General features: G+C 42.0%; 1 protein-coding gene across 2 annotated transcripts in view; it reads right to left on the bottom strand.

The window, feature by feature from the left end:
• The window catches only part of Rad54l2 (RAD54 like 2), a 96857-nt gene that overhangs the window by 36509 nt on the left and 32846 nt on the right, over window positions 1–27502 (bottom strand). For both annotated transcript variants that reach the window (XM_051205277.1, XM_051205286.1), the window contains exon 2: window positions 20417–20609. In XM_051205277.1, the coding sequence (XP_051061234.1) occupies window positions 20417–20555 (139 nt within the window). In that variant the 5' untranslated portion in view covers window positions 20556–20609. The remainder of the gene's footprint in view (window positions 1–20416; window positions 20610–27502) is intronic.

The following is a 27502-nucleotide window of genomic DNA, read 5'->3' as shown; positions in this document are numbered from 1 at the left end:
GAAAGCAAACTAGATCATCTAGTGAGCCATCTCAATAGCCCATGAAGTTATTTTAGTAATGTGATTGAACATTTGTCATCTATCATCTCTCCTAGAATATGATTCCTTCAAAACAGATTCTTCTCAGCTCATTCTCTACTATACATATAATGCCCAAAACAAACAAATGTCTGCCACAGAGCAGAAACCTGACTTGTCTGAGAGCAAGCCAGTACCTGCAAATAGGCCTATGTTAGCTCTTGTATGAATTTTTGTACATACAAACCAAAATATGGTTCACCTTCAAAACAGGTTACAGAAAGATCAAAACTCTGCCATGGTTCTCTCCAGGAAGAAAAAGAAATCTTTATGACACTTATACTGCATAGTATTAGCAGATTCTAAATTAAACATTCTCTAAAAACAAACCTGAGATGGGGTTGGATAGCTCACTGTTGAAGAGTTCATTCTGCTTTTCCAGAGGATATGAGTTTGCTTGCTGATGCCTTCTAAGGTGCTTATAACCACTTTAACTCTTCCGTTCTCTAAGAGCACCTGCACATGCGTGGCATACACATGCATACGTACATACGTAATACATTCGTCATACATACACACACACACACTCCCTCCCCCTCTCAAATGAAAATAAAAATGAGCTTCATCTGAGGAGAGAGGGAGAGGGGGCATAGTAGGATAAATAACAAAAAGGATGTTTGAAAAGACACCAGGAATTATATTTTATGTCTGTCTAATATCGTGTATGTGTGTACATAGTTACACAGTTTAAAGAAGTGTCATACTACATGGAGTGAGAATTTTCGCCCCAAGAACCACAGACATTTAACAAAAACCCCAGAACCACACATTGGAAACCTCCTCTAAAGTTGCCATGCCCTTAGATGGCTCCCAGATTCGAAAGTAAGATCCTACTACTAAAGAGACCACAAACTTTAGAGGAGTTGAGCTGGAAATGACCTGGAAACCTCCTCCCTGAGAAGCAGGTGTCAAGGTATCAGACCTTGCTATGCAAGCTGCTAAGGCAAAGGATTAATCTGTTGTCTTGCTCAGCTGCAAAAGCCTATAACCCACAACAAAGACTGGATTAGCACGATATCCACAATGATGCAATAGTGACACTTTCAGCTTGGATGTAACCAACAGCTGTCTAATTGGATTTAAAGCCTGTTCAACAGGAGGGAATCCATGCTCCTTACTGTAAACCTAGCCAACTACTCGTGGCTACAGCAGTCATGGAAAAGTCATAGCCACTAAAGGAGAACCTACTACCACTTTCCTAAACCAACAAAATTTCTCTAAGTATCTTCTATCCTCTTCCTCTTTTTTTTTTTTTTTTTTTTTTTTTTTTTGGTGGGGGGAGGGTTTCGAGACAAGGTCTCTCGGTGTTGCATCGGAGCCTGTCCCGGAACTAGCTCTGTAGACCAGGCCTGCCTCTGCCTCCTGAATGCTGGGATTAAAGGCACCCACAGATAAGAGTAGCTCTTAAAGCGGGGTGGTGGTAGCATGAACCTTCAATCCTAGTCTCAGAATACAGAGGCAAGTAGAGCTTTGAATTCCAGACCAACCTGGTCTACAGAGAGAATTCCAGGACAGCCAGGGTTAAATAGAGAAACCCTGTCTCAAAACAAAATAAAATTGCCCAGCTGTGGTGCATCTTTAATCCCAGCCCTAGAGAGGTAGAGGGAGGCAGATCTCTTGAGTTTGAGGCCAGCCTGATCTACAGAACAAGTTCCTGAGCAGCCAGAGCTAGACAGAGAAACCCTGTCTCAAAAAACCAAGAATAGTTCTCATCTATCATAAAGAAGCATATATTTGAAACACATGGAGACTATTATAGAGATCTACAACTGCTTAAAATGTAGAATATGAGGTGTTCGATCCCAACTGATACATCTGCAAGACAACCTCTAGCCCTAAAGCTCAGGGAAAACATCAGAAAGAGAGGCAGAAAGACGGTAAGAACCAGAGGCCCAGGGTGTTTGTTGACAGATGGCATCCCCTAGACATGACAGGGAGAATGCATCTATGGACTCTCAACAACAGGGTGGCTAGAAGGTCAGCATAATGACAACACTAATTGACATGCCAATGCAGACGGAGAAACTTCACATGCTTCTAACCCTAGATGAGAAGAGCTTACAAGCATTCATTAGGCTGAGAGAGGAAGAATCAGATGGCTTTAGGGCCAAACTCCCACACAGGATGTCCAATCCCAGGTGGTCAGCCTAGGACTCACACATATACAAGCAAAGCTAAACAGACTAAATAGGTTATATACACCTGTAACAATAATTAAAGAACTCATGACTTTAGTGGAGGCAGTGCAGAAGCTCGAGAGGGGAAGGGAGAAGGTAGAATGATGTAGATGCTGTGTCCATATATGAAATTATCAAACAAGCAAAAGCAAACAAACAAAAATTTTAAAGATATAAAAAAGTAAATTCACTGTGTAATATCTTGCTAATCTATATTGTAATGTTGAACTCCATGCTTTCCAGAAGTTAGAGCAATGTTCATAATAATAATACATATATTTAGCTTCTTCCTTTGTACACATAATATCAGGAGTTAATTGGAAAAAAAAAGTAAAATTCGATGTTGCAATTAAATACACAGAGAAGAACAATTCTTCCATTTACAGCCAAGTCATATAAAGTAAGCAAAAAAGCAACTTTATGTCATAAAAAGAATAAGTGAAATAGTTATTGGTGAACTAAAGACATAATTATAAAAACAAATAAAAATTTTGAAGCAGCAGCAGCTATGATGATATACTTAATTCCCACACTCAGGAAGCAAAGGCAGGTAGGTGTCTGTGAGTTCAAGTCTAGTCTAGTCTACATAGACAGTTCCAGACTAGCCAGGACTACATAAATGAGACCCTGTCTCAAAATGTTGTTTGGGTTTTTTTGTTTTGTTTTGTTTTTAGAGACAAGGTTTCTGTTTGTGTCCCTGGCTGTCCTGGAACTCCCTCTGTAGACAGGTTGGCCTTGAATTTAGAGATTTGCTTCTAGAAGCCCCAAATGCAGGGATAAAAGGTGTGGGTCACCACCTTCAGGCTCAAAAAAAGAACTTTAATATAAAAATAAAAAGATCAGAGGGCAACAACCCAATACCACTCTGACTACCCAAGAAACAACTTAGGACAGGAAAAAAATAGGCAGCCTCTGGATTCAGCTCACAGAGAAAAACAACTACAAATTTATTTGTAAGTGATCCCAAGGCTTCAGCCTCAGCACCCAACCTCAGCACCAATACCACTGTAAGGCCTGATGATAAGCTGATCTGGAAGCTGCTCTGTTCCTTGTAGGATGTTCAACAGCCCTTCCTACTTGTACCCACTAGATGATACTCTTTCCAGCTTCGACACCAGCAAAGTCTCTAAGACATTGCTAAATATTCCCTCAGGAGCAAAATCACTCCCTGTGTGAGCTTCAGTGGAATCTAGGCTAAAAAGCAGTAGAGAAACAATCATTTGTAAACACAACAGATCTTTTCAGCCCATCTGAAATTTCAGCCCAGTGCTACAGAGGGATTTGTTTGACTCTAACCAATAATATGATTTTAGGGGGCCAAAGCTCAGCATTTTGAAAACTGAAGCAGAACTGCCAGCAATTTGAGGCCACTGGAATAGACATATAGTGGACATCTTGGCATAAGACCCTGTCTCCAAAAAAAGAAGGTTGCCAATGAAAAAGCAGATAAAGGCAACTGCCACTGAGCCTGACTACCTGAGTTTGTCTCTTGAGTCCACATACAGTGGGAGAAAAAACCAACTCCCCAAAGCTGTCCTCTGACTACACACAATGCCACAATACACACACCCACAACTCCCGCCCACTGCCCCCCCAAACAAAAACACCCACTTTTCTAAAGGAAAGAAGAGACCGGCAGTAGTGGTGCATGCCTTTAATCCCAGCACCCAGGAAGCAGAGGCAGGTGGGTTCAAAGTCAGCCTGTTCTGAGTTCTAGGACAGCCAAAGCTACAGAAAGAAAGCCTGTCTCAAGAAACCAAAAGGGAGGAGGGACTAGGAATTGTGGTTGCTAGTACAAGATTGTCAGAAGACTGTGCCCATCAACATTCCATCATAAGACCCCACCCCTCCCAGGAGATCTATAGAGTTAATTGTTGCTGAAGGTTGGGAGACGGGGTAGTATATTTCTTAGTAGCAAAACTACTAACAAGTAAGTCACCACTGTGAAGTAAAAAATTCCCGCCCACACTTATGCAATCAACTCTAATTAAATATAGTGGGACATACACCAAAGAAGGCATGGATAGAGGATGGGGACTTGTAGGGAAGAAGGGATACGGTAGTGTCAAGGTGGAAAGATTTAAGAGAATGTAAGAAATATGATCAAAGTATTATATAATTGTGGAAGCATAAACAAACAAAAAAGACCTAGAGAGATGGCTCAGTGGTTAAGGGCACTTTTTCCAGCACCCACACAGTGGTTCACAACCATCCATAACTCCAGTTCTGACCTTTGTAGGCACCAGGCACACTCATGGTACACACACATGCATCTAGGTAAAACACTAATGCATGTAAAATTAATAAATCTTGAAAAAATTTTAAAGAGAAAGACAAGACAGGGGAGGGAAGGAGACCACACAGTAGTGAACACGTGTCTATAAGACCAGTATTTGAGGGATGAACTCATTAAGATCAGGAGTTCAAGAGCAACATCAGGTACATAGTGAACTGGGGACCTGAGCTATGAGACCCTGTCTCAAGTGCCTTGCCCATTCCACACCCTGTACAAAAGAAATAGAAAAGACCTACTAATTTTCTCTCCTTAGCCAGTGGGTCCAATACAAGATTATATATTCACCTTGATTTCCTCCTTTCCATCTACAAGCCCACACCTAGCCCTCATCACACATGAAGAAAGGGAAACTACACAGCCCAGAGAACATTGTAGTGCTATGTCATCTCTAAAAGGGGCATTCATTTGCTCATTCAGAAGCAAGAGAGGCACCTGCTGAATGACCCCATGCTAACTCGCTGACATAGTGACAACAGGATGGTTACTCTGTCCTCAAGAGTCCTTTGTCTCTTTGGTAAAGATTTGTAGAAAGGAATAGGCAGGGATATGAATAGGAAGATAAAGGAAGCGGGATGTTTTGATTACTCGCTTCCACAAGTATGAACAATCTAACTATGGAAGGGAAAAATTGAAGATGTGGGAGTTTAAATAAGAACACCCCCCCCCAAATGGGATCATATATTTGAGTGCTTAGTCAGCAGCAGAGTGGGACTTTTGAAAGGATTAGAAGGGTTAGAAGAGGTATTATCATTGGGTTAGGATTTGAGGTTTCAAAAGACCCTATCAGCCCCAGTCTTTTTCTCTGCCTGCCTGCCTGCCTGAGGATCAGGATTTAAAGCTCTCAGCTACTTCACTAACCCATGCATGCTTCCCAGCCATGATAACGAACTAACCTCTGAAACTGCAAGCAAGCCCCCGGTTGAATGCTTCTTTTGTAAGAGTTGCCTTGGCCGTGGTGTCTCTTCACAGCAATAGAACAGTGACTAAGACAGAAGACTTACATACATTATTCCAAGAAACTTCAGAATCACTAAAGAGTCGATACCCTTCTACCTACCATTAAATACTACAATTGATAAAATAGTCCCCGACCCTGTAGTTGCCAAGGGTCATGTCAATCCTCAATCCATCCAGGCTTCCTACTTTTGAAAGCTATAATTAGCAGCCTCTCTTCAGGGTATCATGGGGGTTGTGGAAGAGATATGGGCAGGGACACAACCTCTTGGCATCTTAAGTGAATGTGGGAGCCAAGAATGAGAGGGACAAAAGTGACTAGGGGCACAGAAGGTACAAATCTTTGCATAATACAAACTCCACAAGGGTCCCATGCAAGGGTGGCCACAACACATTAGAAGAAACTGCTGCCCTTTCAAGAGAGAAGGGACAAGGAGAAACCCAAAGAAGCTCACCTGCTTTCTTTAAAACATGACTCAGGTAAACTTCTAAGTCTGTTCTGTGTGCCTGTTTAACCAGTACAGCGAAAGAGGGTAGAACTGTCTATGCTAGTGCCTTAGCTAGGGTTTCTATTGCCGAGAAGAGACACCATGGCCACAGCAACTCTTATAAAGGTAAACATTTCGCTGAGGGGGCTAACTTACAGTTTCAGAGGTTCAGTCCATTGTCATCATGATGGGGAACGTAGTGGTGTACAGGCAGACATGGTACTTCGGGAGTAGCAGGGTCCTGAATCTTACAGGTAACAGGAAGTCGACTAAGACACTAGGCAGTATCCTGAGCATTGAAAACCTCAAAGCCTGCCCCAACAGTGGCACACTTCCTCCAACAAGGCCACACCCACTCCAACAGGCCACACCTCCTAACCGTGCCACTCCCTATGAGATTATGGGAGCCAATTACATTCAAACTACTACAACGAGTAACCCTGAAGGGAAGGAGAGAAAGCTAACGGAAATTAAATGTACTTCCCTCCTACTGGTGAACATACTGGAGCACAAAGCAACAAACTACACAACAGCCCTAACAAAATTTCCAGAAGGACTTTGTAGTCCAGAAAAGCCAGTGGACAAAGACTGGGGATCCATGAGCATCTGACTTGGTAGTAAACATTATGCTGGGAAAGCTAAGGAGGCCAGTGAGAGGAAATTAGCTCTGTAACCCCCCCCCCCAGATTACTGTATACAGTACTAGATGCAAGCTCTTCTGTGAAAAATAATCAGATCTAATTAAAAAGTTTAAATGATTCTTTCACATCCTTAATTGTAATAAGAATTTATGGTTTAGGATCAGGAAATAAGACAGATTGAAAAGGAGATGCTATAAAAGGCAAAACTAAATACTTAGCCTCTATACCCTCGCCTAAAGAGAGCAACATTTGAAGTTATGCCTTGGCAAAAATGATAAACTCATTATCATTAGTTTTTTCAACTATTTCATTAATTAAAAGCCTAAATGGTGACTTTATTTAATGCAACGAGCTACAGAGCTGGGGTTTTGTTTGTTTGTTTTATTTTTTTTTTTTTCCAGACAGGTTTTCTTTGTGTAGTTCTGTAGAGCAGGCTGGCCTTGAACTCACAGAGATCCACCTGCCTCTGCCCTCAGAGTGCTGGGAATAAAGGTGCGCACCACCACTGCCCAGCTAGAATTAAATTATAATCAGAGAAAGACAGGAGAAGTTCTTTCAGACTGGTCACATTATATAAAATTAAGTTTTAGGTACATGCCTATTACCCCAGCATCTGGAAAGTGGTTAAAGGATTAGGAGAATTCAAGGTCATTTTGGTGGTTTGAATGAGAACAAACCCTATAGGCTCATACATTTGAAAGCTTGGTTCCCAGTTAGTGGAACTATTTGGGAAGAATTAGGAAGTGTGGTCTTTATAAGTAAATGTGACCTTGTTGGAGGTAGTGTGTCCCTGGAGGTTAGCTTTGAGGTTTGCAGGCTCAGGCTCAGGCTCAGTCTCTCTCTCTCTCTCTCTCTCTCTCTCTCTCTCCCTCTCCCTCTCCCTCTCCCTCTCCCTCTCTCCATCCCTCCCTCACACTGCCTGCCTGCCTCTGGATTAGGATATAAATTCTCCACACCGTGCCTGCCATCATGTTTCCTGTCATACTGATCATGGACTAAACCTCTGAAACTGTAAGCAAGCCCCAATTAAATGCCTCCCTTTTGAAGAGCTGCCTTAGTCACGGTGTCTCTTCACAGCAATAGAAGAGCAATAAAGACGGTCATCTTCTGCTAGTTCAAAGCCAGCCTCAACTACAAGGAACTCTATCTTAAAAAGAGGAGGAGGAGAAAAGGGGCAGGGAGGAAGAAGAGGAACAGCAGCAGCTGCTAACTCGGACTACACATACGCAGCAAGGCTGTCTCAAAAAACAAAACCAAAAACATCAATAACCAGACACTAGGACTGGTAGCATATGCCTGAAGTCTCAGCACTTGGGGGACAAGCACAGGAGGATCAGGAGATCAAAGTCAACCTCTCTGCTCCAAATCAAGTTTAAGGCCAGCCTGTGAGACCCTACCTTTAAAAAGAAAAAAGAAAAGAAAGAAAACCAGGAAAGGGGTGCAGGAAGATAGGAACAATCAAGTGGTAGAGAATATTTATATTATGTATAAAGAAGAAGTTGAACCTACATATAAAGAATTTCTACAAATCAATAGAAAATAGGAAGGAAAGTTCTCAAAAGTCAAAATGGTCATAGCATAAAAAGAACTCAATGTCTTAAATAATTTTAAATAATTTGAGAACTGCAAATACAACTCACAATCTAAAGTTTCCCCCTCCCTAATTATTGGGAAAGAGTGTAAAGGTCCTACCAAGTCATGCTAAACAATGGGGTCAATGTCTGGCATGCTTTTCTGATGCAACTTTGAAAAACAATCTTTTGGCCATGGCATGCCCAAATACTCTGCCACGTTGTGTCTCCAGCCTGGCAGAGAAAGGGAGGACAGGAACTACGTATCTAAATTGGCACTGCTTCTTCTCAAACAAGGAGGCTGCCATAAATTCTGACTTTTGCTATTTGACATTTGCTCTTAGCCAAAAGACTGAGAAGCTATGACTAATTCTATTCTAGAAAATCAGTCCAACAATACATAGTAAAGTACCCCCCCCCAAAAAAAAGTGGTATAGCCTCCTAGTGAGTGGGAAGAAAGGTGACAGAACAAACTCAGAAGAGACGTTCTGAAACTGTAATTTAGCTGGGAGTGGTCATGTATACCTTTAATCCCATCATTCTAGGTTCAAGGCCAGCCAAATCTTCATAGATAGTTCCAGACCAGCCAGAGCTATAGAGACCCTATTGCAAAACAAAAACTGTAATTTAAGGAATGCTGTTGGCATCTATAGAAACACCAATATGGTGAAACTGACCTGGCAGAAATACAATGATGAAGCTTCCATTTGGTCACAGAGCCTAACTGCTTCCCCATGATCAACTCATGGCTCCTTTTTTTAGTTTGTTTGTTTGTTTGTTTGTTTGTTTGTTTGTTTTCTTCCCAAAACAATGCCCATCCTTCCCAATCTTTATACACAAGAACAGAATAAAACCTAGAGTTTGGGTTCCAGAGTTTTCATTTTGTGGTCCAGGACCAAAAGGTTAATCAAGGACTTGCCCAAGATCACAGGCGTTTAGACATGATTGTCTTGCCCCGAGGCATGTTCCTGTCTAGTTCAGCATCTGTATTCTACAGTGCAGGCAATTCAAGGCCATAGCCACAGCCCGGATCAAGGCAGCACAGAGTGTCCAAGCCTTTCCTCATCATCAGTTTCTCACCCTCCCTGATCATTGCTACTGTCATAAAGCTAAAGGATAAAACTTAACCGTAAAAAGATAAATCAAACTACCCTTCCTTGTTGGGAATGGTGGCCCATATACTTTCCTAGCACTACAGAGACAGAGAGTGTTAAGCCAATTTAAGCACTAACAAATATAAATAAATAAAACATTAAACCAGAAAAAAATCTCTTGATCATAACTCTCCCTTCACTATTGACTCATTTATTTGTGCCTTTATATAGCAAAAGTTCCCAGCTATCTATTCTTAGTCGGACTTACAGCATAGGCCTGTAATCCTGTTACTTAAGGAAGCTAAGGTAGGAGGATTCAAAGTTTAAGGACAGCCTGGGCAACTTAGTGAGATCTTGCCATGGGGAAGGAGAGGGAAGGGAGAGGAGGGAGGAAGGGAGAGGAGGAGGGAGGGAAGGGAGATTAATTACTTTTTTAAAGGTAAGAAAAGATGCCCTAGATTCAATCCACCTGTTGTTTAAGCAGCTCTGAAACTGTTTGTCAAGGCATTAAGGGTAAGCTCAGCACTTGGGAAATCAAAACAGGAAGACTGTTAGAAGGTCAGCTTAGGCTAGCTATGTAGTGAGTTCTAGGCTAGCAAGGGTACCAAGTGAGACACTGACTTTAGTTGGAGAGGGAGTGAGCTGAATAGATGGCTTGGTGGTTAAGAAAACTGGCTTCTCTTCCAGAAGTCTGAGGGTCAAGTCCTAGCACCCACATAGTGACTTATAACTGTAACTCCCAGCTCCAGGTACCTGATGCCCTCCTCTGGCTACAGACTCCCTTCTTGGAAGTGCTTTGTTATCTGGCTTCCACAGCACTTTTCTCTGGATTCCTTTACCTTAGCAATCATTTCTTCATGCTATTCTTTCTCTAGCCTCCTCTATATGTTGATGTGCCAAAACTTGGATTTTCACAGTTTCTCTTATTCTTCAGATGAACTCATCTTGATTTGCAATTTAAACTCAGTTACAACTCATGCTTTAATCTTTATTCTAGAATCCCCTCAACTTCAACCATCTATCTGCTTTCCAGACACCTCAATTTAGAGGTACAAGCCATAGTAAATTTAATGTTTATAGATCTAAACTCCTTTGTGCCTCGTTTGTTTCTGCCCTTACCTCCAACTCCAGACTTTCCAAACACCACACACAGACTCTTCCAGCAGTTTTACAGTCCAAATTTTTTGGAATTCACCTTAATTTCTTTCACAAAATCTACAACCACTGGAGAAAGGAAGGAAAGAAGGGAGGGAGAAATGGAAGGAGGGAGGGAGGGAGGGAAAAGGGGAGGGAGATAGTTCAGAGATTAAGAGCCCCAGCTGCTCTTCCTGGGGACCTGCATTTGATTCCCAGCACCCATGTGGCAGCTCAGAACACTCTGTGGCTCCAATTCTGGAGGATCTGGTGCCCTCTCTGGCTTCCTAGGGCATCAGACAGGCACATGGTACACAGATATACATGCAGGTACATTCAAAATAAATACAGATTAACAAATCTTGAAAAAATAATTTGTTCTATCTTAAAAACATACTAAAATCGAACTACTTTTCCCACTTCCACCAAGCCACCATCATCGCTTTCTGCCTGGACTTTTGTGACACCTTTATAACTGGCTTCTCTGCTTTGGTCCCTCCTTGTAGCTTATTCTCTCCTTATAAGCCAGAGGATCTTTTAAAACTGAAGTCAGGTCTTGTTACTGCTCTACAGAAACTCTCCAGCGTCTCTTGCTATCTGACGGAACTGCTCTTTCCCCTGGGCAATGTCCTAGCACGCCCCTAACTGTTCAGATGGCAGTTCATTGACCCTGCCAAGAGGGGTTTTAGTTGGTTGTGGGTTATTTTGGTTTTTTGACATCCCATATAAAGTAGCAGTTCTCATATTCATATTTCACTTGGACTTTACCTAGTATCCATTTCTTTACAGCATTTAAAAATCTTTTGCCATACCATGTATAAACCAGGTATGGTTGATACATGCTGTAATCTCAGCACTTGGGAGGCTGAGACAAAAGGACTGCCATGAGTTGAGGCCAGCCTGGGCTATACAGTGAGTACCAAGCCAGCCAGAGCCAAATAATAATAATAATAATAATAATAATAATAATAATAATAATAAAAAGACATTGTTTATGTGTGTATTATAAATGAGAATCCATGGGGGGGAAAAGCATTTTTTTATTTCCTATATTCCCAATGCCCATGACAATGTGTTTAACAAGCAGAGGCTCCACAAGTACTAGCGAATGACTGAAACCATGTTCCCTTCCCTGCTATAGTTAGATATCCCACTGCTTTCCTGATGGCCCCTGCTCCCTTTCCAATCTGTCACCACTTCAGGTGCTGGCAGTCCCTAGGGTTTTTAAGTAACTCGGAATCCTAGTAGACTCTAAATACTAGGTATCTGTCTAACAAGAACTTAATACCAACCATTATATTTGACAAAGTATATAGTGATCTGTAATCTAGGCAGGAGTCAATTAGACATAGGGCAGAGGAATAACCTTATTCTGAATGGTGATGCTTGGCTTCGGGGGTAGGAGGTATCTTTGTGTAACAATCCTGACAGCTGCTTTGTAGACCAGGCTGGTCTCAAACTCACAGAGATCCACCTGTCTCTGCCTCCTGAGTGCTGGGACTAAAGACAGGAGCCACCACCAACCAGCCAGTAATGCTTAATCTTAATTTTAAAGGGAGTCTAGGGGTAAGAGGTTGGCCTTGAACTCACAGAGGTCTGCCTGCCTTCTGGAGTTCTGGGATTAAGAGTGTGCATCACAATGCCAGGCCCAACTGCTAACTCCTTTTATTACTAAAAACATGCCTATTCTCCCTTCTTTCATATAGAACCAGAAAACACATATGAATCTCAAAATAACTGTGCTGAATAAAAGAAGTTAAACTGGGAGAAAGAAAATAACATGCAATATACCATGTGATTCTTTTTATATAAAATTCTAGAAAACAGGACTGGGAAGCAGCCTTGGTGGGTAAAGGACTGGCTGTGAAAGCCTGAGGACCTGAGTTTGGATTCCTAGCACCTGTGTAAAAAGCTGGACACAGAGGACCAGGCCTGTAACTTGTTTTAGCGGGAGGTAACAGGTGAATCCTGGAGGCTTGCCTACCAGCCAATCCTAGCCAGAATGAGGAGCTCCAGGATACAGTGAGACCTTAAAAATTTAAGGTAAAGAAAACACCTGATAAACATACCTACCACCCACACACACACACAAATTAATCATTAGTGACAAAAAGCAGAAATCTCTCCTTCCAGGAGCAGTTTTGTTTAGGGAACCTTCCCCCCCCCCCAATAAATTTTTAGATTTACTTAATAAGTATCCTGCTTGCATAGAAGTATGTGCATCATGTGCATGCCTGCTGCCCTAGGTGGTCAGAAGAGGACACAGGACCACCTGAAAGTGTAGTTATAGACATTGTGAGATGCCATGTGGGTGCTGGCAATCAAACCTCAATCCTATGCAAGAGTAAGAAGTACTTCCAACCACAGAGCCAACTTTCCAGCCCTGTTTGGAGGACTTTTGGGGGTGGCAATACCAGAGATTGAGTCCAAGGGTTTATGCATGCAAAATATTCTATCACTGAGCTCATACTCAGCCCTTTTCTTGTTTTGCTGGTTTTCAAAGCAGGCTCTCGATACATTGGCCAGCCTGGCTTAAAACTCACACCAGTCCTCCCTCCTTAGCCAAAGTTCTAGAATATGAACTGCCACCCCTAGCAACACTTTGCATTGTCTGAAGCCAAGGTCTTCCACACATGCACACTAGGTAAACAATTGACTGCTAAGGTACATTTCCAGCCTTCTGAGGTATAATTGTTCCTACCCCCACACCCTAGGGTGGGGTTAGGAGTTCACAGGGTCTCACTATATAGCCAGGCAGGCTTGAGGAATCTTTCGCCAAGGTCTCCTTAGTACTGGAATTACAGTTTTTGTTTGTTTTTTGATACGTGTAATACTATATAAAACCAAACCCACTCTGATTTTGGTTAAAACTCTGAAGGCCCTTGTACTTTTTCTGCTCTCAGTAACCTGAAGAGCATGACCTTTCCTGGAGATTGCTGCTATTTACTAACATGGTTAAGAGTCTGAAATCGCTAACCCAGGAGACCAAGCAAACCATGGGGGTTAGCAAGGTGGCTCAGCTGGTAAAGCTTGCCGCCAAGCATGACCACCTGAATTCAATCCCTGGTACGTACCCACACAGTAGAAGGAGAAAACAAGTCTTACAAGTAGTACTCTGGCCTCCACACATACCTGTAGCACAATCATTCACACACACAGGCACAGGCACAGGCACACGCACACCCACCCACCCACACACACACACCATTTAAATTAATCCAGGAGTCTAGCTCTTGTGTGATGGTTAATCTTAATTGCCAACTTGATACACCTAGGAAGAAGAATTGCCTCCATCACACACACACCATTTAAATTAATCCAGGAGTCTAGCTCTTGTGTGATGGTTAATCTTAATTGCCAACTTGATACACCTAGGAAGAAGAATTGCCTCCATCAGACTGGCCTGTGGACATGTCTATGAGACATTACCTTTTTCTTTCTTGTTTTGTTTAATTAAGTATTTATTTATTTGTTTGTTTGTTTTTCAAGACAGGGTAGACCTGGCTAGTTTCAAACTCAGAGATCGACCTGCCTCTGCCTCCTGAGTGCTGGGACTAAAGGCGTGCACCACCACTGCCCAGCTGGGACATTTTCTTGATTACTAATATAAATGGGCCCATCCCTAGGCAGGTGCACCTGGGTTGTATAAGCAAACTAGGCAAATTCAAGCCTGGAAGAAAGCCAGCGTTTCTCCACCAAGCACCTGCCTGCCTGCATTCCCTTGGTGATAGACTGAGACTTGAAAGAGTGAGCCGAATAAACCCTTCACTGCCCTTTTGGTTGCTTTTGGTCATGGTACTTTATCACAGCAACAGAAAAGCAAACTAGAACACCTTGCCTATCTTATCCCAGACTATTCTGTCCTCTGATGTGTAACTGTCTCACTACACTCCAGCCACAATGGTCTCTTTGTTACTGATTCTAAATCAAATTTATTCCTGAGGCCTTCCCTTGATTCTCTGCCTAGAACACTTCATCCCTGATACATCGTTTCAAAAAGAATAAACAGAAGGAAGCAATAGGAAAAGCAAAATGCAAAGTTCCTGAAGAGTGTCAGAAGCCCAGAGGCTGAGGAGAGCAGCTTTCTCTATTCAATAAGATGAAGAGCTTCAGTCTCAGATCAAAGTTCCAAGACTAATGGGTTTTTTGTTTTGTTTTGTTTTGTTTTGTTTTGTTTTTTTTGGCTATGAAGCAGCTTCCAGAAGGGACTAAGCATGCCATATCTAGGTTCAGTTCTAGGATTCCAGCATCTTGGTATGCCATGTAATATAGAGAAGAATTTTATGAAAAGCTGAAGATACAGCTTTAGTAGAGTACTTGCCTAGCATTCCCACAGCCCTGGCTAAACATCTAGAACTCATTCTCCAAGAAAACCCCAAGAGAATAAAATATTCTAAAAAGTTGCATCCAAGGTCTTTCAGATTTTTCTGTTAAGTGGATCCAAAAAAAAAAAAAACCCTAAATATACTATTCTGTAAGAGCTCACAGGCAACATAAACAGCACACAAGACCTGATGCAAATTTTGAAGAAATACATTATTTTATTTTTTTTAGAGATAGGATTTCACAATGTAACACTGGCTAGACTTCAATTCAGCTTATCCTACCTCTGCCTCCTGAGTGCTAGAATTAAAGACATATTTAAAATGTATAGGAATCCTGATTTATTTTATGGTCATGTGCATTTTGCCCCACCACCTGACCTCTGTGTGTGTGTGTGTGTGTGTCTGTGTGTAACACTTCCATGCAATACCCACATAAGCCAGGAGAGGGCAAAAGATGCAACAGGAACTGTAATTGCAAATAGTTGTGAGCTGCCATGAAGGTGCTGAGAACCAAACTCGGGTCCTCTGAAAAAGCAGCCAGTGGCCTTAACCACTGAGTCGTCTATACAGGAAGTCGTGTCCCTGTGACTCTGGTGCTAGAAGAAAGCAGAGTAGGGCAGATGCCAGGGGCTCACTGATCAGCCAGTCTAGCCAAAATGATGACAACTATAGGAGCTTTCAAAAAAACAAGGTGAAGAAACAATTGAGGAAAAAGACATCCATGTCAATTTATGGCACTACATGCTCATGCATGCATACAGACATGCACACACACACCGTTTTTGAAAGAAGAAATATGAGTGAGATGGTGCATATCTGTAATCCCAGCACTCAAGAAAATTGAAAGAGGAGGTTCACTGTAATTCAAGGCCAAACTGACTACATAATGAATTTGAGGCCAGCTCCCCAGTCACAGAATAAACCTGTCTCACAGGCAGACTATCCACAGAAGTTTAATGACTAGTGATGATGCTCAGTGGGAGAGCACCTGCCAGTGTTCACGAAGCCTTGGATTCAAATTCAATCCCCAGCACCATTTAAAAAAAAAAAAAAAAGGTCAGGCAGTGGCTGGTACACACCTTTAAACCCAGCATTCAGGAGGCAGAGGCAGGTGGATCTCTGTGAGTTTGAGGCCAGCCTGACAAGGCCAGCCTATTCTTAAAACAAGAGTTCCAGGATGGCCACGTCTGTTACACAGAGAAGCCCTGCCTTGAAAAAAAAAAAAAAAAAAAAAAAAAAAGTTTGGGTGAAAACCAAGATAACCTCAATAATGAAAAAAGATTATAAAGTAGAAATTACAAACAAAACCGTGAAGATCACCAAGGCCAAAGGACAATATAAAAGTAAGCTATTAATATCAAATAGAAATCTTAGTACTACTGACACTTGGGCCAGATAATGGTTGCGTTGGGGTGGGGTGGGGATCTGTTCTATGTAATATAGGATGTTTCCCAGCATTCCTGGTCTCTAACAACAAGTTGCCAAGGAGCACTCTAACATCTATACCCAGTAGGTCATAACAACCAAAAATGTCTTTACACACCATGAACTATAGCAAAATCATCACAGGGTATACCATATTATATACCAACTAAGACTAGATTCTCCTAGACAGTCCTCATTTTATTTTCTTAACTTTAAAATTTACATTTTTATTTATTTAGTGTGGTCTATGTGTTCATGCACATGCCACAGCACACATGTGGAGGTCAAAGGACAACTTATAGGAGTCCATTTCTTTCTTCCACTTTGTTGGTCATGGGGAGCCAACTCAAGTGGTCAAGCTTAACGGCAAATACCTTTACCATCTTACCAGCCCCAACTGTTATGAGTGCTGGGGATCTGCACTCAGATCTCATACTTATGCAGTAAGTAGTTAACTCACCGAGTCATCTCCCTAGCCCTTGGTTTAGCTCCTAACCACCCACCCTCAAAAGCCGGATGTGGCTGGACACATCTGTAATCCCATGCTGGAAGGTGGAGACTAGAAGATCCTGAGGGCTCACTAGTCAGCCAGTCTAGCCAATCATTTGCTTCCAGCTTCAGTGAGACACCCTTGTCTCAAAAAATAAAGTAGATTCCAGCATGCTGGCACACACCTTTAATCCCAGCAGGGCCATGTGGATTTCTTTGAGTCCCAGACCTGGCCAGCCAAGATGAGGGAAATGGATAGAAAGAAATAACGGGAAGCATCCTTCCATCCATCCATCCATCCATCCATACACACACACACACACACACACACACACACACACACACACACACAAGAGAGAACACATCCATGCATATACACACATATACACCCACACACACAACAAACCAAATCAACTTTTTCTTTCCAAGAAGGTACATATAGCTCTGATACTGTAGTGAAACACAAAATGGTCTTGAGTCAAACTTAAGAAGTCAAGGTACCCTAGTTGAACAAGAAAAAGAAGACAGTATCTAATAAAACATTCTGTATCATTTTGAACTTTATAAGTGATAGAAATAATTTCTAACTTCAAAAATTAAATGACCCCCCACCCCAGCCCAAATTCTACCTATTTGGGTATGTGGTGGTACACTCCTACAATCCCATAATTCACCGAGGTAGAGGTAGAAGTAGTAAATTCTAGACTGCCAGCCACAGCAAGTTCAGGGCCAATCTGGAATATCACATATCAAGTCTGTCTCATTTTGGCAACATATATACTAAAATCTAGATGAAAGAAGATTAGCACGATGTTCCATATTTTTCAGTCTAGATGCCCATTAACGGGTGAGCGGATATAGAAAATGTGGTGTGTATACATAATGAAATTCAAAATTAAAAATTATTTGGATGAAAGTGAATAATAGAATTGTAGTCATAGAAGGTATGTGTATATGTCCATCTGTCTATCTAAGGCAGGGTCTGGCTATATAACTCTGGCTGACCTGGAAGTTGCTATGGAAACTAGGCTGCTCTGCCTCTAGAGTGTAGAGATTAAAGGCATGCATCTATATGCTTAGCCCAAAATAATTTATTTTTTTTAATGCAAAAAAAAAAAAAAAAGGTAGGCTTAGGATGCTGGCTGGGTGGTAGAGCACATGCTCAAAATTACAAGACCTGGGTTCCATCCCTAGTACAACAAAAAGACCCCCACACACACACACACACATTAAAATTACACCATTCTTAAACACAGTAAAATTCTTGCCACTTCTAAATAAAAAAATCTATACCATTTTCAAAGGCATGTAATTTTTAGTACAAACTTTGGTATCTTCAGGACATTGGTTCCAAGAGTTGTGCAGTTAATAGAATCCACAGGTATTTGAGCCTCATGTATAAAATGCCATAGTAAAGCCAGGTACAGTGAAACATACCTATAATCCAATCCCTCAAGAAGTTGAAGCAGGAGGATGTCAAGTTTGAAGCCAGACTGAAATTCATAAAGACCTCACCTCAAAAGAAAGAGGGGGAGGGAGGAGGGAACCTAGTGAGATTCCAATAAGTTAGGAAGACAGTGAGTATATATGTATTACACTCATTAGCAGCACCTAAAATCCATCCATCTGAACCTGACAGATATCTAAGGGTGTTTAAAAATACCGTTCTGAGAGCCATGACGAAAGAACAGAAAATGATGCAGATACCTAGAGAACTGAAGGTTTAACTGGAGCAGAAGATTTGGACAGTATAAAGAAAAGAAAACTGACTTCTGAACCATCCAGCAGGTGTTAGGATAGATGAGAATGGAAAATTTAAACTTGGTGCAGAAAGAGGACTGCTACTTATGATCCTAGACTCTGAAAGATCAAGCACACTTCCCCAGACACTTCAAAACCTGTTCAGTTTTCCTGACATGGTGAATTAGTAGTCTGTAATAGTATTACAAGCCACAAAAGGTCAGAATTAATTGAGAAGACCTAGGCCCGACTAGATAACCTATCCCTAGGCTAAAAGAAAAGGTTTGTGGAAGGCTGGGAAGATGGGGCAGTGCTTGCTGATCAAGCATGAGGTAAATTTGAAGCCCTGAACCCATGAAAAAAGCTGGATCTGGCAGCATTCATCAGTAATCTCAGGACAGCAGAGGCAGAGATAGTAGGATCCTTAGGGCTTATGGGCCAGCTTGTCTAGCTCAATCAAAGAGAGATCTGTCTCAGAAAGAAGGTGAAGAAAGTTGAAGAAGATGCCCAATGTCAACTTCTAGCCTTCATGTACAGACACATGAATACAAACATGTTGTACATACACTTACCAAAAGAGTTTCACCAACCAGGCAGTGGTAGCTTATGCCTTTAATCCCATTTGGGAGGCAGAGGTAGACAGATCTCTATGAATTTGAGACCAGTCTGGTCTATAGAGCGAGTTCTAGAACAGCCAGAGCTACACAGAGAAACCCTGTGAAAGAAAGAAAAAGAGAGGAGGGAGGGAGGGAGGCAGGGAGGGAATCTAGAGGTAGCTTAAAAGGCCATGGAGATGCAGTCACCCTCTAGTTGGAGAAACTTATAGTCACAAGTGACCAGCACTGCAGATGATGGACATTCTGGGGCTGTCAGCTGTTCTGAGAATCTTTATCCACACAATTCCCTCATGTACAAACATGAAAGTATAATTTTAAACTGTTTTTAAAGGAGTCTCACAGGACACTTAGTAGCCACCACTATGCCTGAGAGTTCACACTCAGTAGTCATCACTATACCTGAGTTCACACTCAGTAGTCATCACTATACCTGAGTTCACACTCAGTAGCCACCACTATACCTGAGTTCACACTCAGTAGCCACCACTATACCTGAGTTCACACTCAGTAGTCATCACTATGCCTGAGTTCACACTCAGTAGCCATCACTATGCCTGAGTTCACACTCAGTAGCCATCACTATGCCTGAGAGTTCACACTCAGTAGCCATCACTATGCCTGAGAGTTCACACTCAGTAGCCATCACTATGCCTGAGTTCACACTCAGTAGCCACCACTATGCCTGAGAGTTCACACTCAGTAGCCATCACTATACCTGAGAGTTCACACTCAGTAGCCATCACTATACCTGAGAGTTCACACTCAGTAGCCACCACTATACCTGAGAGTTCACACTCAGTAGCCATCACTATACCTGAGAGTTCACACTCAGTAGCCATCACTATACCTGAGAGTTCACACTCAGTAGTCATCACTACTCTTGAGAGTTCACACTTCAGGTTGCAGACTCAAGCACAGAGACTCTACCATGACTCCTCTATCACTTGGGTGAGTATACTCCACTTTTAAATTTAAATGTCTGGATTTGAGACTACCTTTCTGTTAAAGATGGGCTAAATTCTCATTTTTCCACTACTGGACAAGGTTTACTTGGAAAAACAACCATTCGTTCATTTCCTGAGAATGAACACAGAAGTTCTATGGCTGGGTTCTCAGCCATGTCTTCTTACTATGAACGGTTCTCTAAATCCAGTAAATCGTAGGCATAATGGCATATGCCTAGGAACAAGTTAGCTCATGGTTAGCCTGGCCTACAGTGCACTTTAGGCCAGCCTCAGCTATTACAGATCAAGACTGTCTCAACAGCTCCCAATCTCTCCCCACCCAAAAACAAACAAGCAAACAAAAAACCCAACTACTAGAAATACCACATTCACCTAGTAAAAGGATATGGATACGACAGTCTGTTATCAATAGAGGCGCTTACCATCAAGCAGGCCTTCCTCGTCATCCCTGTCATGCTCCTCCTCTGCCACCTCCTCCTCCTCCTCCTCTTCTTCCGCATCCTCCAGCTCCACATCCGGGTCCAGGTCTGGATCGCTCCCTGAGGCGGATTCGTCTGACATGGCTCCCAGAAGTCCTCAGTGGGCATTACCAGCTCATGGTCCACTGTAGGGGTCCTAAGAGGAGAACAAGAGATCAATCAGAATCACCAAAGTTTCACTTAGGAGTGCAAAGCTTTCCCAAAACAAAACAAATCCAAAAATCCAAATCTCAATCTTCTCTATGAGTATTCTAGTTCGGTACATGTTTTGTTGAGTTTGTCCAGTTCACCTATCTCAGGGACTGCTTTAACAAGGAAGTAATAGCCACTAAATAAAAACCGGATGGCTTAGAATTCCCTTGTCCACTCCTTTGTCTTACTCCTTCCAGTTTCCTGAAAACCATCTCCTATGCCCATACCTGCACACCTACACATACACATATATTTATTTATAATTGCAGACACTATTCTAGGTAAACAAGGAGGAAAAATAATGCAGGGGGTGTGAGGGGCTGCTGTGTGTCAGGAGGACCTGCTACTTTACACTGGGGTGTCAAGGGAGTTCTCACTGAGCAAAGACTAAAAGGACACATGGAAGCCATGCAGGCACTTGGAAGAGTGAGCATCAGAAGCCAAGCCCTGAATCAAGGGAACTGGGTATACTTAGAGAATAAGGAATGCTCCTATGTGGAATAAACCACATGACAGTTCTCTCTCCAATCAACTGAATCAAGATCTAGACCTAGTGAGAAGCTGACTGTTTACCATACTGTCACTCTGCTCAAGCTTGTAGGAAGCCTCATGTGTAGGTCTCAGGGGCCATGTCTGTAAGGAGTAAGATTTTTCCTTCTCTGTTTCTTAGACTAGTTCCAACCATATCTTTCAAAAAGCTTTACAAAGTGCTCTCAATTTCCGGAATCTCACTTCTCTTCTGAATTCCATTAGCCATATTACATACTACAAACCTCCACTGAAGAATTCAGACAGGCTACCTCCTGGCCCTACAGTAATGTAAATGGAACTATCTTTCGGCCGTGTGTGTTCATTTGTCCATATTCCCCACCTCACTTGCCAATCTGCTATATTACATATACTATGTAGCAGACCTCTATTCCTCTCGTCTCCCTCCATCTCCTTCTTCATTTCTTCCCAGTACCCATAACTTTATTGTTAATTACATAGGGCATCTCTTTCTTCCTCCTTCTTTTTTGGGGGGTTGGGAGAGGTTTGAGACAGGGTTTCTCTGTGTGGTCCTGGCTGTCCTGGACCAGGCTAGATTCCAACTCACAGTGATCGACCTGGCCCTGCCTCACAAGTGCTGGGATTAAGGCATGCTCCACCACTGTCCAGCTCTTCCTCCTTTTTTTGTTTGGGGTGGGGAATGGTTTTTTGAGACAGGGTCTCAAGTAGCTCAGGCTGGCCTTCAACTGGCAATGTAGCCAAAGCTATCCTCAAACTCTAGATCCTAATATCTTCATCTCCCAAGTCCAAGAATTATAGTTATGAACCACCACAACTGACTTTAGAGAAAATGTCTAATTAGTAACTATCTTTAGGTACCCAGATGCCTGTTATTCTAGGAAGTACTACATACACATAGACACAAATACATACACACACAAAATATAAACATAACCCTGGGTTTAATGAAAGAAACATGAAAACATTCAGTCTATAGCACTGAGCAATGCCCTGGGGGAGGGGGGGATTTAAAAAAAAAACCCAACTAGTTGAAGAATTTATATAATTCTATATAATTCCAAGACAAGAAAAGAGTTTAGTGCATGTAAGCTGTCCAGTCTTCTAGGAACCTACTAGAGATCACTAAAGTTACTTCAAACCCTTTCCATACAGAATAATGCCACTGCTCTGATCACTCCCAAAGTACTTCAAACTCCTACTAAGCTTAAATGCCTTTGGAGTGAATATCAGTTACTTAAAAGCATATTAAGACACAACCAAGGCAGCCACAAAGTTAAACTGATACACCTAACACATTTTACTTAAATGAGAATAAAACTTTTAAGACAAAATAAGAGAGAAGAGTAAATAAACCTATTCAAGACTCCCAGTAGTAGGGCCTTGGTAGACAACTAACTCTCTAAAGGCAATGCAGCAGAGCAGGACCCAGGGAATTGGCACCACGCACAGCAGAAACACAGACGTGTATTTATAAAAGTCAGTGAAGGATTCTGAAGTGCCGTAGCCACAGCTCTGAAGGTAACCAGCTGCCTGACTTCAGGGAGGTTAGTTCTCCTTTAGTTTCAACCACCCTTCTTATTCCAGGCCAGGAGAGACATGAACCTAAGTCAGTTCTCAAGATCTCCTCCTGATTCAAAACAGCCATTCCTGAAGGGAGGCAAAGAGGCTCTGTGTCCCCTTTGAGTCAGCCACAAGGTCAAAATCATGCAGTTTACAAAGTCATTCAAAGTGCAAAACACACCAATGGATTTCTACATAACAGAATACAGAAAGTTCCTTGAAACGTGTTCAAATTCCACACTGCGGCTAACTTTTTAAAAACCACTACTTATCAGAATTATGACAAAGTATCAAAGAATACACACAATTATAATTTTTATAGACTAAAGTCTATTAAAAGACTCCTCCCTCTCCAAGTTTGTTTCTATGGAGCCTATAGTTCAACAATGCAAAATGTCAACAACAAAGCTTTTAGATACAGAAGAACTAAGAATCCATCTGTCTCTGTTTAGCCACTCTCAAATGTGAAAAATGATTATACTCTAATTTTATGTGTGTTTGCTTGTTTGTTATGGAAAAGTAATTTTTTCACTTAAACTGATATTTATGGGTTGGAAGCTTTTTGTTTTTTGTTTTTCAAGACAGGGTTTCTCTGTGGCTTTGGAGGCTGTCCTGGAACTCACTCTGTAAACCAGGCTGGTCTCAACTCACAAAGATTGGCCTGCCTCTGGATTAAAGGTGTGTGCCACCAACGCCCAGCTGGGTTGAAAGCATTTTTTAATGAACAGCAGTATAAAACTCTGGAAAGCCACTAGAAGACACCAATCAAAGATGCACTTCGTTCTCCACACAATCATGGCCACAGGGAAAAGCAGGAGGAGACATAACAACAGAGGTTGATTAGATTTGATATAAACCTAGTGGGTGTGGTGATGCACACCTTGAGTTCTTGCACTCTGGAGGCAGAGGCAGGTGGGTTTCTGAGTTCAGGTCAGCCTGGTCTACATAGTGAATTCCAGGCCAATCAAGGCTACATAGTCTCAAAACAAAATCCTCACTTGTACATACACATTAAAACACCAAGTCAGCCAGGCACAGATCTCACACTCATAACCTCTGCTCTTGGCAGGCTGAAACAGGAAGATGGCTTAGAATACAAGGGAGTGAAGCCAGCCTAAGCTATGTAGTAAATCTCTGTCTCAAAGAACTCCTCAACCCCCTGTGCCTCCAGTTCCAGGGGACCAACGCTGTCTTTAGTCTTCCATGAGCTTCCGACATGCATATAGTACACATATACACATGCAGGCCAACCATACCTATAAAATATAATAAAACTAAAATAGACTGTGGCAGTATATAAATGAAAATCATTGATTTCTGAATTGATGCTAAGCACATAAACAATTCATTAAAAAAAAACTACAGTATGTGTATATGTGAGTGCCTGCATTACATATCACTTGAGTGCTTGGTTAGAGAAGCCAGAAGAGGGTGTCAGATGCCCTGGAACTGTAGTTTACAGGTATCTGTGAGCGGCCATGAGTTCTGGGAAAGAACAGCAAGTGCTCTTAACAATTAAGCCATCTTTCCAGGCCCTTCACAATTCTTTTGTTTTTTGTTTGTCTGATTTCTTTGGGGGGGGGGTTCTTTTTGTTTGGTTGGTTGGTTTTGTTGTCTTGGTTTTTTGTTGTTGTTTTGGTTTTGGTTTTTGGGGTTTTTTTTTATTATTATTTTGGTTTTTTGTTGTTGCTGCTGTTGTTTGTTCTGAGACACGGTTTCTCTATGTAGCCCTAGCTGTCCTGGAACTCACTCTGTAGACCAGACTGGCCTCAAACTCACAGAGACCTTCCTGCCTCTGCCTCGCAAGTGCTAGGATTAAAGGTGTGTGGCACCACCACCCATTTTTTCCTTTTGTTTTTAGGCAGTTTGTCATTATGTAGCCCAGGCTGATCTCAAATTGTCAATCCTCCTGCCTCAGTGCGCCAAATTCTAAAATTACTATGTATTCCACACCACAGGCAAAACAATTTCTCAAGGAAACTGAACATCATGAGTCCTGTACTCCCGGCACTCAGGAGACAGAGACAAGTGAACTACTACTGTAATGCTATAGTTTAAGCTCATCAGGAAGTTCCAGGCCAGCAAGACCCTGGCTCAAAAATAAATTAATAAAAATTTGAAAATAAAGGCAGCAAAGAAGAAAATGTTTTTCTGTTGCTAGTTTTCCAAAGGTTTAAACAGTTTAACAAGCATAAACATGTCTTATTTTGAAGTACAGATTTGAAATACTACCTAGCCTCCACTGTTAAGTATACTCTTTGGAAGCACTTCCTTTCCTTTCAGACTTTCATGACTTGGGGGTGAAAAAGGTTAATTAACTCTCCTAGTGTCCCATACACAAACAGGCTATCCTCTGGCTAAGAGATGGGTCTATTTCTCTTCCCTTGAACCCAGCAGGAATTAGACAAGTGTCTCACTTGGGCTGTCTCTGAAAAGGCTCTAGGCATGATCATTGACATAAATAAATGGCATCCCACAAGCAGACAGAAATTGGATTCATCAGCTTCCTCTCTTCTGTATAGATGTGACCCAGATCTGAGGAGTCTTCTAAGGAGACTTACGTAATTTACCTAGATTACAAATTCTGCTATTACTTTACGGCCAAAGTTTATTCTAATCCATACTTTCCTTTGCCTTGGGATTAATTCATATTCATTAACCTACTACTTTCTATTCTCCCTCCTTAATGCCCCTCTCCCAGCAACATACAACCAAAATTACATAAACCTATCCTGTATGCCTATCTCTGGTCTAACAATAAACATAAACACCGAAGAAGAAACCAGTAATATCGACTATCTATAAAATGACTGACAGAAAATGGAGACTTTGCCTAATGTTACTGATCCTGTAACTTCTGAGGAAAAGTATTGCAGGATGAACAAAACCAACTCTGTAAATTTCAGAAGTAAAAGAAGTTGCAAATTCAGCTTAGAGACAGGCCATAGTTCTGGTGAGATAGCTCACTGGATAAAGGCACAAGCTGCTAAGCCAGACAGCCTGACTTTATCCCTGGGATTCACACTAACTCCCACAAGTTGTCTTCCAACCTTCACTAGCAGGCACTTGTGTATGCACAGACTAAGTAATTAATAATGTGATCTAAAAAGAGTTTTTTTAAAGAGCCATTAATTGACAGGTGTGGTGGCACACACCTTTTATCCCAACACTCAGGAGGCAGAGGCAGGTGGATCTCTTTGAGTTCAAGGCCAGCCTGGTCTACAGAGCTAGTGCCAGAAAGCCAGGACTGTTATATAGAGAAACCTTGTCTCAGAAAACAAAGCAAAACAAAACAAAAACAAAAAAAAAAAAAAAAAAGCAAAAGTTAAAGTACTTTGAGAAAATATTTTTAAGAAAAGGGTATCTGGTAGCTGGGGCTAGAAATATAACTGAGTTGGCAAGATGCTGGCCTAGCTCTGGGTTCAGTCTCAGCATCACATAAAACTGGGGACAATAGCACACACCTGCAGGTCATCTTCGGCAACAAAGTTCAAGGCCAGCCTACTTTACATGAAATCCTGTCTGGAAAAATTAAAAACTAAAAAGCTTGGTACTAACTCTAAACCTGATCAAAAAAAATCTAACGACTGAGTTCCTCCCTGAAGAAACAATAACAACATGGCTAGGGAAGCTGTAGGAGTACTCTACTACGATTGCTTTGCTAAACAGACATGTTGTTAAACTGCCTTCTAAATATTTATACCCAGGCTCTGCAATGGGCATCGGGTAATGCAGAGGCCAAAACCTGGTCAACATTGAAAAAATGACTGTTGAGTGCTCAGCCTGAAATAAGCTATCTCTGTCACCTTCTCCAAGGCTCAGGGGACAGAAGAGAAAGCAGGACTAATTTGATGCTGTCTTCTGGGACTGCCCTGCCCACTGCACTCATGACCTCACAGCAGCTGTGGCCATCCACTGCCACCCAACTCCCAAATAAATCACGGGGGCTTATGCCTCTTATAAATGCTCAGCCTTAGCTTTTCTTTAAATGAGCCCCTCTTTTGTCTCTGGGCTTTTCCTTTTCTCTTCTTCTATGCCTTTCTTTCCTTCTTACTCCTTGTCTTGCTTGTGGCTGGGTGGCTGGGTGGCTGGGTGGCTGCCCCCTCACGCCTTCCTTCTGTTGCTCCTCCTCTTCCTCATTTCTCTTTCTATTTATTCTCTCTGCCTGCCAGCCCCGCCCATCTTGGCTCCTGCCTCCATATTGGTCACTCGGCTCTTTATTGGACCATCAGGTATTTTAGGCAGGCAAAGAATCACAGCTTCACAGAGTTAAACAAATGCAGCATAAACGGAAGTCACACGCCTTAAAATAATATTCTATCACAACCTACACAACATGGGATGGGGCCTGTCAGCATTCCATCACAGATGAGGAAGAGGCTCATGAGGCCCCCACCCTCCCTGGGAGCTATTGGCAGGCAGTTAATGGTTGTTGGAAAAGAGAATGTCATTTTCTTCAGTGGTAGTGAGTTGTCCATGCTCCAGTAAATAACCCCTAACCAATGCTCATGTAAGCAACCCTAAACCCACAGGAAAACAAAAACCACAAAGTAGGAGGGAGAGGGAGGGAGCAGCAGGATTGAGGAAGGGAGAAGAGAGAGCGTGGGGTGAATATGGGCAAAATACATTATATAAATGTGAAAATTGTCAAAGACAACATTTCAAGGGGGGGGGGGGGACTACAGAGGATCAGTCAGTAAAGTACTTGTCACACAAACACCAAAGACTTTGATTCCTGGCGCCCAGGAAAAAGGCAGGTGCAGCAGC

This window comes from Phodopus roborovskii, unplaced genomic scaffold (assembly GCF_943737965.1).
Source record: "Phodopus roborovskii unplaced genomic scaffold, PHOROB, whole genome shotgun sequence".
Taxonomy (NCBI): Eukaryota; Metazoa; Chordata; class Mammalia; order Rodentia; family Cricetidae; genus Phodopus; species Phodopus roborovskii.
Note: the sequence above shows the minus strand (reverse complement) of the source record. Positions and strands in the feature narration are given on the sequence as shown.